Source organism: Dreissena polymorpha, chromosome 3 (genome assembly GCF_020536995.1).
Source record: "Dreissena polymorpha isolate Duluth1 chromosome 3, UMN_Dpol_1.0, whole genome shotgun sequence".
NCBI lineage: Eukaryota > Metazoa > Mollusca > Bivalvia > Myida > Dreissenidae > Dreissena > Dreissena polymorpha.
Window position 1 is genome coordinate 15,221,207 of NC_068357.1, and position 13,485 is coordinate 15,234,691.

At 37.0% G+C, this 13,485-nt stretch overlaps 1 protein-coding gene across 1 annotated transcript; it reads left to right on the top strand.

The window, feature by feature from the left end:
• The first annotated feature begins 108 nt into the window (after positions 1-108).
• On the top strand, positions 109-12,395 carry LOC127873080 (malate dehydrogenase, cytoplasmic-like). The gene is made up of 8 exons (XM_052416682.1): positions 109-273; positions 1,471-1,569; positions 4,052-4,148; positions 4,480-4,655; positions 7,303-7,425; positions 8,055-8,231; positions 10,658-10,771; positions 11,668-12,395. The coding sequence occupies exons 1-8, from the start codon at positions 271-273 to the stop codon at positions 11,878-11,880; spliced, it is 1,002 nt and encodes a 333-aa protein (XP_052272642.1). The 5' UTR covers positions 109-270; the 3' UTR covers positions 11,881-12,395.
• Positions 12,396-13,485: the final 1,090 nt, after the last annotated feature.

Consider the following 13,485-nt stretch of genomic DNA (forward strand, 5'->3'; position numbering starts at 1 on the left):
CGAAATTCGGGAACCAACTCTACCTTGAAACCCAATCGCACATTCTCGGCCCTTTCCGTCAAACATCGGATTATGATAATCTGCGAGGGGTACCGAATGCCTTGAAACCTTGACCTTACAACCGTGTCACTCCGTAAATTTCCGTAATTTGAAACGGAAACTCCCGAACTAAGAACGTATGACAGCACGAAAGAGGCCGAAACGAAGGTGAAGAACAGTTTACCGGCGGCGTATAGGACACAAGGCAGTTAACACAAAACACTGAACAAAATGGTAAGTTGCGTTACTTTACATAATTTATATTTTGTACGTTATAATCGGATTAATGCATTCCATTGTGCGTTAACACCTGTCATTTTGTTTTCTGATGTTTGTATGTTGTTAAGTAAACACCGACATTCAGCATACAGTAGACAAGATATCGTTCTTGACCTTTCCGTAATCTCGTGTCATTGTAAGCCAATAAGCCACTTTAAGTTGGTAATATGGAATTTATCTTCTGTGTAGTAAATGCCTTCAGATTTTATTCATTGTTGTTTCAAAATTGAGCCTTGGTTGGCACGAGTTCGCTGTACAGAATTGAACCTTGAAATCATGTCTTGTTTGTGTCCAGTTTTATGTCATGTACGATGTAGACATTCATTTTCCTTCCTGGGTCACAAACAATTGGATCATTGAAATGACATTTTATAACCGAACATTGAAAAGTGCACTTGTGCAAATGTATGTTACAAAGGTGGTGGTGTGGTAGTCAAGTGGTAACACTCTGGTCTACCATTCCAGAGGTCCCCGGTTCAATTGCTTGCCGGGGCACTGGAAATTTCAGAAATGCTTTAAGTGTTTCCCACCCAACTATAGATGTTCTGGTATGAAACCCAGGTAATTCTCGGCTGTATCGGTGCTATACACTTGAGCACGTAAAAGAACCAAGGGATCTATTCTCATAGAGCTAGGGTATCGCACCTGGATTCCTTGTATCTCAATACCGTCTCTTCTGCTTGCTGTTTCTTCAGCAAAACCAAAGGATCCTATTGGAAATAAGTGCTTGCACTTTCATGGGTTATCCTTGACTGCAAGGACTGAAAGAAAAAACAAAAGCTTGTGTGTTAAACTCTTATTTAACAGTAAGGTGGATCTTGCTCACTTGGTTCAGAGACGTAGATAACATAGATCTACGTCTCTGCCTGGTCATAGCTCATTAGCTGAATGGCCTTTAATCATTCATGATGGAATGGTGGCTTCCACCAATTTGGGAAGAATTATGTCCCTTTGTCTTTTGTTTTTTTTACAAATAATATATTGCCTTATTCTTGTGTTTTTAATTCCTGTTAAGCTGGATTGGTCTTGCTCAAACTTTCACAGTTGAACAACTTAAATGATTGCACAGAAAGTTCTTTGGCTGCAATCAGTTTGGTAGCTTTATGGGTCTTTAAGGTTATATAATTAAACCTGTCTGTTGTATTTTTTCAGAGTGGAACAATCAAGGTTTTGGTGACCGGTGCTGCAGGCCAGATTGCGTACTCCCTGGTCAGCTTCATTGCCAAAGGGGATGTCTTCGGAACTAACCAGGTATGGAACTCAACCTGGCTTTGGGAAAATGGGGCTTAATGCATGCGCTTTAAGCGACCCCCCCAGATAAGCCTGTGAAGTCATCACAGGCTTATCAGGGATGACACTTTGCAACTAGACTTTATATTGCGTTAAGAAAAAACTTTCTTAAAACAAAAAAAATCCACAAAATTGGAAAGTGTTGTGCCTGATTAGCCTGTGCGGACGACACAGACTGATCTGGCATGAAACTACTCACATGAATTAAGCCCCCTTTTCCTAGAACACTGCTTAATGAATAGTTTTCTTGACTTGAACGATGAGTTGGAAAGAGGCATGGTTAGTAGCTTGTAAAAAATATCATTATATGACTCCGGTATCAGATGCTTAAAGATTGGGTACTTTATAGAAATGTAGTCCATTACCTTGGCAGAAAATGTTGGTACACATGGCTACAAAGCAAACAAATCTTATCTGGCTGCAAAGCAAACACATCTTATCTGTAAGCACAGCTCATTGTAGATACATTTAAATTCATCAAAGTTGAATTTGTTTAGTGAGTAAGAATAAAGCCAAAGCCATTGTTTTTTAGCAAAGTTATGGGCCTTGGACTTTAATATTGAAATTAATTAAATTTTCTGTTCATTAACATCTATCCAGACTTTTTTGCTACTCAAAGTGCTTCATGTATTTTATCACACTTCGTTGTGCGGTGGGTCAAAGTTTAGCTCGTTACCGCTATGTAGGCTACATGTTTCATCCAATGTTGATGAAACTTGATCAGAATGTTTATCTGCTCAATATCTAGGTCGAATTTCAAATCTGTGCATGTGTGTATATATTAAAAACTAAACCAACAGATAAAATCTTAGAAAACCATTGTTAATACACCAGAGGCCACATTCAATGAAATAATGTTGATGAAACTTGGTCAGAATACATTTATCAACAATATCAAGGCGGACTTCAAATCTGGATCTGATGTGATTAAAACTATTTCATCAGGTGAAATCTTATAATAAGCTTGTTACTACTCTAGAGGACACATGCATGATTTGATCTTGATGAAACTTGGTCAGAATGTTTAACTTGTCAATATAAAGGCCATGTTTGAATACGGGTCAAGAGGGCTCAAAAACTAGGTAACCAGGTCAAGTCTTCAACAATTGGTGTCCATGAACATATTACTTAATGGCAATCATGACCCTCTTGTTAAATTAAGACGCTTAGTTGTTGGTGGTGGCTGTGGTGAAACCTTGGTCTGTGGAAGTTATATTCCCAATTTTTAGCTCACCTGAGCACAACGTGCTCATGGTGAGCTTTTGTGATCGCTTTTTGTCTGTTGTGCGTTGTCCGTCGTGCGCCGTCAACATTTGCCCTGTTAACTCTAGAGGCCACATTTATTGTCCAATCTTCATGAAATTTGGTCAGAAGATTGGTCTCAATGATATCCTTGATGAGTTTGTTTGCTTGAAAAACATGGCTGCCAAGGGGCGGGGCATTTTCCTTATATGGCTTTAAATGGCTATAGTAAAATCTTGTTAACACTCTAGAGGCCACATTTATTGTCTGATTTTCATGAAACTTGGTCAGAAGATTCATCCCAATAATATCTTGGACAAGTTCGAAAATGATGCGGGTTGGTTGAAAAACATGGTCGCCATGGTCGGGGCATTTTTCCTTATATGACTATAGTAAAAACTTGTTAACACTCTAGAGGCCACATTTATTGTCCAATCTTCATGAAATTTGGTCAGAAGATTGGTCTCAATGATATCCTTGATGAGTTGGAAAAAAATTATGTTTGCTTAAAAAAACATGGCTGCCAAGGGGCTGGGCATTTTTCCTTATATGGCTATGGTAAAATCTTGTTAACGCTCTAGAGGCCACATTTACTGTCCGATCTTCATGAAACTTGGTCAGAAGATTCATCCCGATAATATCTTGGAAGAGTTCAAAAATGATGCTGATTGGTTGAAAAAACATGGCTGCCAGAGAGCGGGTCATTTTTCCTTATATGGCTTTAGTAAAACCTTGTTTACACTCTAGAGGCCACATTTATTTTCTGATCTTCATGAAACTTGGTCAGAAGTTTTTTCCCAATATCTTGTAATCTCAGGTGAGTGACTTGGGGCCTTTCAGGCCCTCTTGTTTTAACAGCTATAACATGAGTCTTTCACACATGCAAATAGGAAGGTTTCCATCCCCCTGCTATTTAGGTCCCAATCTTGTCAAAAGTATACATATGTGTTGCACTCTGGGAAAATATTGCTTAATGCATGTGGGTAATGTCTACACAGGCTAATCAGGGAATACACTTTCTGCCTACACTGGATTTTTTGTCAAGAAGAGACCGTATATAAATGAAAACCATACATGTGGAAACCGATTTCCTGTTGAGCCTGTGCAGACTGCACAGGCTAATGTAGGATGACACTTAACACACATGCAATAAGCCCAGTTCTACCAGAACTAGACTGATATTTATAATGTTTGTTTGTAGCCACTGAGCCTGGTGCTGCTGGACATCGCTCCCATGATGGGGGTCCTCAATGGGGTTGTCATGGAGCTTAAGGACTGCTCTTTCCCCTTGCTGAAGGGTAAGTTGCCAATGTTGTAGAAAGGATGCTTTACAAGGTTTTGAAGGAAACAAAAGAAGTTGCCAACTTTCTTTAAAATAAAATTACAAAAGAAACAAAAAACAAACAACAACTAACAACCAAAGGACACAAAATATAACAACACCATGATATTTTTTAGTAATACTATTCAACAAATGGTCCGAGCTATTCTATTTGCCCAAATATTGCTGTCTGCATGGGCATCAACTTCATGCTCTACTTTTAACAATAGGCATAAAAATTTACATATTTACCCTTTGTAAACAGCTCATTAAATTAAAAAATACAAGATGATTGAATATTATTTCAGAGATCATCCCAACGGACGACTATGCGGTGGCGTTCAAGGATGTAGACGTGGCGTTCCTGGTGGGGGCAATGCCCAGGAAGGAGGGCATGGAGAGGAAAGACCTCCTCGCTGCCAACGTGAAGATCTTCAAGGGCCAGGGGGAGGCTCTTGACAAACACGCCAAGAAGAATGTCAAGGTTTGTTGGTGTAATATGAACCTAACTGTAGGAAAATGGGGCTTTATGAATTTTCCTAAAGATTCCACACATGCTTATGAGGGACAACACTGTATGCTTTTATTATTATGTTTTTTTTATAGGTAGTCTCTTCTAAGCAAACATCCAGTTAACAGACTACACAATGCTAATCTGGAACAACGCTTTAAAAACATGCATTAAGCACTATCTCTATTTGCTTTGTTGTCAGTTTTTGCAATTTGTTCCTTAAGCAATTATGCAGATAATTTGGTCAAAGTTTCCCTTGTCCATGTATGCTCTAGCAGCTTATGGACAGTTGATTTTACCAGCCCTGTATTTAATAAATGAGTCACATTAGTTTTAGGCGTTGTGGATAATTATTTCAACATTGTGAATCTAGTTAGTAAAATAATAAATTTTGCAAGCAATTAAATGAGCCCATTTCTGGGGAAACTGGGCTTTAAACATGTGCAAAAAGTGTATACCAAATTAGCCTTTGAAGACTGCACAGGCTTATCAGAACCGACACTTATAAACTTGTATGGAAGTTTTTGTTTGAAAGAAGTATATTATATAAAAAACATCCAGTCTAGGCACAACGTTTCATCCCATATTAGCATCTGAGGACTGCACAAGCTTATCTGAGACGACACTTAACGCACATGCATTAAGCCCAGTTTTTACGGATAGCAAGAGCAAGAACATTTTTCAAGTCTGCCTATATGAATATGAGAATCTGAGCAAGCTAGTTCAAGGTTTTCAGGCTTTTACGAATTCCTACAACTGTATTATATTAAAATATGATTTTTTTCTTTCTTTTTTTTTCAAAGAAACTATGCACAAGTTCTACACAGAAAATGCAATTCAACGTGTCTTGATACTCGCTCAACTTCTGTGGGATGTACACTTTTTAGCTTGACTATTATATATGAAATATATATAGTGGAGCTATCCTACTCACCCCGGGGTCGGCGTTGCCGTGTCCGTTTGCGTGCAAATAATAAAGTTTGCGTACTACCCCAAATATTTTCTATTTCCCTTACATATTGCTTTCATGTTTTGCATACTTGTTTACCATCATGACCCCCAACCTATAAACAAGAGCAGACAACTGTATCAAGCATTTTGACAGAATTATGGCCCCTTTTATACTTAGAATATGCATATTATTGATAAATCTATTTTAAAGTTTGCGTACTACCCCAAATATTTCCTGTGTCCCTTGACATATTACTTTCATATTTTGCATACTTGTTTACCATCATGACCCCAACCTACAAACAAGAGCAGACAACTGTATCAAGCATTTTAACATAATTATTGCCCCTTTTATACTTAGAATATGCATATTATTGATAAATCTATGTTAAAGTTTGCGTACTACCCCAACTATTTCCTGTGTCCCTTGACATAAGACATATTGCTTTCATATTTTGCATACTTGTTGACCAACATGACCCCAACCTATAAAAAAGAGCAGACAACTGTATCAAGCATTTTGACAGAATTATGGCCCCTTTTATACTTAGATAATTGAATATTTTGCTTAAATTGCCATAACTTCTTTATTTATGAGCAGATTTTATTAATACTTTGACAAAACAACACTTACCTGAATACCACGATGGATTCCACCCAAACAAAACTCCACGCCCCAACCCAGAATCCCTGTCCCCCCACCCCCTCCCCCCAAATTGTTTTCCCTTTTTTTTTTTTTTTGAAATATCTTATAAATGACCACACTCCACATTATACCTCCCCCCCCAAAAAAATAAAATATAAAAGAAAATACATTTTTTTTTTTAAAAGATCGTCTAATAAATGACCACACCCCACATTATATTCCCCCTCTCAACCCCCCTACCCCCCCCCCCCCTCAAAATTTTTTGTTTTTATTTTTTTTTTTCCTTTTTTTTTTATAGTTTGTCTAATAGATTATTGAATATGAACAATTTCCCCCGTGATGGCTTACGTTATACTGTCAAGCACTCGAATAGATGAGCGCGCTGTCCTCTGACACAGGTTTTTTCCCACTTTTTGGGAAGATAGCCCATGGCTTTGGAATTGGGAATTTTATCGGCATTTTCATGAAATTGGGAAAATGAATTCATTAGCCTTTTTTTCCACACGAAAAGTCCACTAATTAGGGGAATACTAAATTTGATATAACACTTTATTATCATTAAAATTAAAAGAACAAAATCATTAAAAACTTTGTTAGATGTAATTGAATTAAAATTGAGATAAAATACGCATAAGACACTTCTTTCTAAAAAAAAAAAAAAAAAAAAAAAAAAATTTTTTTTTTTTTTTTTTGGAAATTGGGAATTTTTTGCCACATTTTGGGAAAAAAAGTATACTTTTTGGGATTGGGAACATAGCCGAATTTCGGCTATAAAATCGGGCAAAAAAAACCTGTGACAGCTCTTGTTATTATTGTGCTCACAATTGGAGGTGTCAAAAAGTTTTAATTTAGCTTCATATTTATCTTTACCTCAAGACTTGTTTGAAGACTAAGGTAATTTCCTTATAAAGTAGAAAGAGCATATAGCACTTGTTTTTTAGTATCAACATCAACTTTAAATTCCATGGTTGATGTTCACAAAAAATTGGATTCAAAGGTTATCATTCTAATCTTGTATTGAAGGTTATTGTTGTGGGCAACCCAGCGAATACGAACGCGCTGATCTGCAGCAAATACGCACCAAGCATTCCGAAGGAAAACTTCACCGCAATGACCCGTCTGGACCAGAATAGAGCCCAAGCCCAGGTATGCTACTTGTTCTAAGGTGATTGATGATCATTTTGTTAATTCTTAGCCCATATCAACCAACTGATCCTTAAGAGTCATGACTTAAGATAAGAAAATTCAGAGTGGTGAGCTGACAGTTTGACACAAATAGGCCACCTTTGTTCTTTCAAGACTTATTGTGTAGGGGACACATGAGTTGTTAAGATTTTTAGGGGCCCTTTCCAAATTTTGGGGGGTTATGGGCAAGTGGGCTCCTGCTAATCAAAAACCTTAGAATGTTAAGAAAAAAAAATAGAGAGATTGTGCCCAGCCTGTAGTATTTTGCCATACCAAGCTAAGTTTCTATGTAACATGTTTAGTGGTTAATTGATTAAGTGATTTAAATTTTCAGGGATCAAATTTTGTCAAAAGTTGATTGCTCTATAAATATTGGTTTGTATGAACATAAGTATATTACTTAACCAAAAAAATAATTGTGTAATATAAAGTACATTTTTGTGTGAGTTACATGGCAACATTTACATCAAAATGATTCAGGGCAGATAATATGGGGGGAGTCAAAAGTTACATTATTGCAAAATGCTTGCATCAAAAAGCAGAATTCTACTAAATTAAACTCCCTGATGTAAATATGTTCCCGCGTGTAGATTGCTGACCGTCTAGGCTGCAAGGTGGAGGATGTTCAGAAAGTGATCATATGGGGCAACCACTCGGCCACCCAGTACCCTGATGTACGCCACGCCACCGCGGTCGTAGAGGGAACCACCACACCTGTACAGAAGGCCGTCCAGGATGACAACTGGCTGAAGAACGAGTTCATTTCTGTGGGTTATGATTTCTTTTACATCGGCTATAGCTTGGAATTATTCACTAAACATTGTTCTTCCTGGTGGAAAACGGGCCTTAATGCATTTGCGTAAAGTGTCATCCTAGATAAGCCTGTGAAGTTCCCCTTTTATGGAATTGTTTCGTCTAAAAGAATTCTCTTCTTAAGGAAAATCCAGACTTGACAGAAAGTTTTGTCCCTCATAAGCATGTGCAGACTTCACAGGCTAATCTGAGTCACTTCACACATGCATTAAGCATGGTTTTCCAAGAACTTTGCTTAAATTGTATTTAAATTATATGTTCCTTCTGTAAAGACTGGGTGTTTTTAGGTGTCAATACCTTATAACAATTGTTCCCATTTATGCATCTTACCCTTTACTGTTCCCCCCCCCCCCCCCTCCACACACACACACACACACCCTACCATGTCTTATTCAAGTAGGGGAGTCTTCAGCAATATGCATAATTTACTCATAGTTATAAGTAAATTTATTATTCTCTATTCTCAAAATACTATTAAAATCTCATCATCTTTATAACCCATATCATCATCATTATCATTATCAAACAAATAATAAACCAAAGACAAAATAGGAGTGAGTGCTTGTATTTGACAGGACTTTCAACATATAAATGCAAAAAACAATTCTTCTGACGCCCGTATGTGTTGTATGTGCAATGGATATAGACCTCAACGGCACCGCTCAATTGATGGGCCTCGAGACGACTGGAAACAGTGTAACATCTTTGTTCAGGTGTATAAAGAACTGAAACGATACTATTTAAATGCTGTAGGGCATGTAATTATGAATTCTTCACATGCACATGTGTGTCATGTGAAAAAATGCAAATTTATTCATAACAATTAGACGTCATGTATATATCTAAAATAAAGAGTTACTGTTTGAATTAACTGATCCCGGCCGATGCCCAAAGTGCACACAGGACGCCCACAATGCCCATCAATCACGCTAACTTGCTTAAATATTATAAATTAACAATTGTGAAACATTAATTTGTTCAAAGAAGCTGCTAATATCTGCAAGATTCATCCATCACCACCAATCAAGAGAAGTGTACATGACTTCACGTACACCCCATACAATAATCAGTAGTAATAAACGATTCAGGTTAAACCGCGAGCGGGATACGCAACCCTACTGCCATTTTAGTTTTCTTATTTTATTTTTTTTCTTTTAATGGCAGGGGGACGTATGAGGACCCATGGCTCGAGACCGGTGTCTAGGTGCCTTCATCACCTCCCGAAACCTCCAATTTTAGAGAAATCTACAAATAAGCAGCTATTATTATACTGTAAACATTAAGTATTATTTAGTAAAAAATGTAATTAAAACATTATCAATTTCATTGCGCAAATTAACATAACAAACAAACATCAAAAGCATCCCGCACACAACCCGGACATCAACATAAAAACAAACAAATCACTCAAACCATAAAATCCATAAAGCACCTAAAAAGAATGTTGATAAATCATAAGTATTCCGAGAAATATATAAATGCATATGACGAACAGCTATATTAAACCGACTTCAACATCTAACCAGTCACACCAAAATGAAAATATTAAGTAATCGTACAATAAGGATGTCTTTAAAATTAAACGTTCATTACGAAAGACAACAAAAAAATAATAACACTGAAATTTAAACATACCAATATTTCAATAAAAATGCTGGAGGTACTATCTCCAGGAAGTGAGAGTCTCGAAAAACATGACACCCATAACTTAAAAAACCTCATTCAAACACAATATTAAGTAAAAAATGAGTCAAAATAATCCAGAAAACTTAGCTGCTTCAGACTTAAATGAAAATACACCCATCGTCTTTCCCAGTAAAGGAATCGGTTTGTGTTAAGATCCCATCTCACATGGACTAAAAACCGAACTGAAAATATACTAAATATAGACTTTATAATTGCAAAATTATAAACATAAAAGCAATGTAACCAATTATTTAACCAAACATATGTTCATTAAGGGCGGGCGGGCGGGGTTATCACCCTTTCGTTTTCTTGCTCCATAACTTTGCCTGTCAAAAACAACCCTCGAATGGCGTCTCACTAGATGTGCAAATCATATATACCCCAAAACGAAAAACTCGTGCGCTTTCGCGCTAAAACATGCACACAAAACCCGTGCATTATACGCGCTAAACCATTACCATAATCTCTCTTCTAAATAACACGTATTAAACCATACTATACCGTATTTATCAAACCGAGAATAATTTCATTTTTTCGCACTAAGTGCTGCAGACCCACTCACCAAAGAAATCACAATGCTGCATGCCCTGGAAAAGTGTGTGTTTCTTAACTGAACACCTGAAATACTGTTTAACAGGCAAACAATTCAACTTACACACAAATGCTACAACACATTTCTCGTGAAATATTTCAGACCATCCAGAAGCGTGGTGCGGCAGTGATTGCTGCCCGTAAGCTGTCCAGCGCCATGTCGGCCGCCAAGGCTTCCTGTGACCACGTCAGGGACTGGTGGTGTGGGACACCTGAGGTAGGATTGTACTCATAAATATGATTTGCGCTCTCTGAAAACTGGGCTTAATTCATGTGCATTTCCACTTTCCTAGAATTTTTTCATTTACAAGCATTAAGCCCAGTTTTGTTATATGGATTAACCCTTTCCCACTCAGAAGCAAAATGAAAATGGCTATGTGCAAGCAGCATAAAACCAGAACATCCTGCGAGTAACTCACAGTCTGTTCAGGTTTTATGCTGTTTTCTGCTCATCAGTATCATAGGAATGCAGCCTTTAAAATTTGAATCTAGTAAGAAAGTTCTTTTTTTAATTTAAATTTAACTTTCTAAGGGACTTCAAATGGGAAAAAATATGTATCTTAGTAGTAAATGGTTAAGACTAGTTTTCCCATAACAAAGCTCAAATCTTTGTAGGAATGGAAGAATTGTTATTTTGATACATTTATCTACAATACAAAAATTCTGAATATTTCAATCAGGTTTATATTTAAGTTAATAACTGTGATATTGGTCATTGGTTTCTTTAATACGCATTCAGTATGTGAGTTCAAAGGTGTATATGATATTCTTTAATCAACAGCTTTTATTATGCCCCAGGTAGGGTTGCATATAACGATTGAACTGTCCGTCAGTCTGTCTGTCTGTCTGTGCGTCCATCGGAAAACTTTAATATTGCCCATAACCTTTGCAATATTGAACATAGAAACTTGATATTTGGCATGCATGTGTACCTCCTGGAGCTGCACATTTTGAGTGGTGAAAGGTCAAGGTCATCCTTCAAGGTTAAATATATGGTTTCAAAGGGGCGCAAAAGGGGACATTGTATTTCTGATAAACACATCTCTTGTATAAGAAATATTAAGTACATTTCTATAGTGAAATATAATAAGAGAATATCTGCTCATATTGCAGGGAAAGTGGGTGTCAATGGCCGTGTTCTCCGACGGCTCCTATGACGTTCCTGAAGGCCTCATGTACAGCTTCCCGGTACGCACCAAGCCCGACCACACGTACGAGATCGTGAAGGGGCTCGACATAGACGACTTCTCGCGTCAGAAGATGGACCTGACAGCCAAGGAGCTGGAAGAGGAGCGGGCCACTGCCCTGGAGGTCTGCAGTGCTTGACTTGGAAGCCACAAGTTGTGAGCCACCTGCGTCGGCCATTTTATCAGTGAGCCGTAAATGGCAGTTGTCTTAATTATATAAGAAGTGTTCTTGGAAAACTGGGCATAATTCTTTTATGTAAATTTTCTTCCCAGATTAGCATGTGCAGTCCACACAGGCCAATCATGGGCAACACTTTCCTCCTTAACTTGGCTTTCTTTAAGAGGAGACTTCCTTTAAACCAAAAATACCATACAAGTGGACTTTTTTGGAAAACTTTCTTAACATTTTTGTTGCTAATTTTATGTTGTTCAAATGGTTCGTTTATGTAATATCAATAATGTACATCTTCACTGGTGAAGTGATTTATTTTTTGTTTATAATCATTATAAATGACTTTGGCATTTCTCTTGTTTATGACTGATCAATGACTAAAAACGATCAAGCTGAATGTTTTTGCTTTTGTTAGATGTTCGAGTGTTGTATTTGCATATTAGTGCTTAGACATCTAATAGGAATTAAATATGGAAAAATGTTGTTGCCTTTATTTGTTTATTGTTGTCTTTCTGACACTGGATGTTGGCAGACATATTGAAAGTGCATATACTTGCAGCTTTCAACACATTCCTTCCCACCATATCATCAAAGCCCATCAGTAAATTCCAAGTTTTATTATTTATCTGACCCCTACCTCCAAATTTTTGGTATTATAACCATGTTTATTATATATATCAACCCCAAGCTAAAGACAAAAAAAATCTTAAAGATATGAATGCCAACCACTTTAGAGATGAACTGGACCTTGCAAGATTTTTACCGGACATCGTTTTTCTTTTACACAAACCAGAGAAAAATCACTATTCACTTTATTTCTCTCATATTTACGTTCACAATGTGTAACGCTAAACCCTTTCAAACTTTACAGCCGTTTGAAATGCTCACTTTTGCATCATATGTTGACAAGGGCCCATATTCACCAAACAATTCTTAGACTTAAGTCTAAGAATAAAGAAAATTCTTTAAATTAGAATATTCAAGAATTTCTTTAATTTTGAGTCTAACGTGGTATTAACCACCTCAATCTACATCATTATTCTTGTTGAACATTTTGTGAATGACATAATCACCAGTGGTAGCTTGTATATATTCAAACACTGAGCGCATTTTTCTTGGTTTTAAGTCTATTCTTTATTCTGAAGTCTAAGAATGGGTTGGTGAATACGGGCCCTGGTCAAGGAAAAGTATTGTTACTGCTTTCGCTTTACAATCTTAACAAGGATTTTAGCCAGAAAATGTCATTTCAACCAATAAGAAACTGTTGCGTTTTGCTAACATCACAAAACTCCATGCAAGCTTTGACTGGTTCAGAGAATGGCACTTAAAGTGTGTAACTAACTACACCCGCACAGACAGCAATTTGGCTCAATTTGTTGGTAATGAACTTTTTCTATTTTATTGTAAAAACATCATCAAAGAAAAACTAAATCCATACCAGTCAATATTTTAAATTGATTCAAAGTTTCGTTTTTATTTCCGACCCCCCCCCCCAATATGGTTTTGTATATCTATTTTGTTGTAAGACAAGAGGACCGCCAGTTTCAGAAATGATACCCGACCCCATATTTT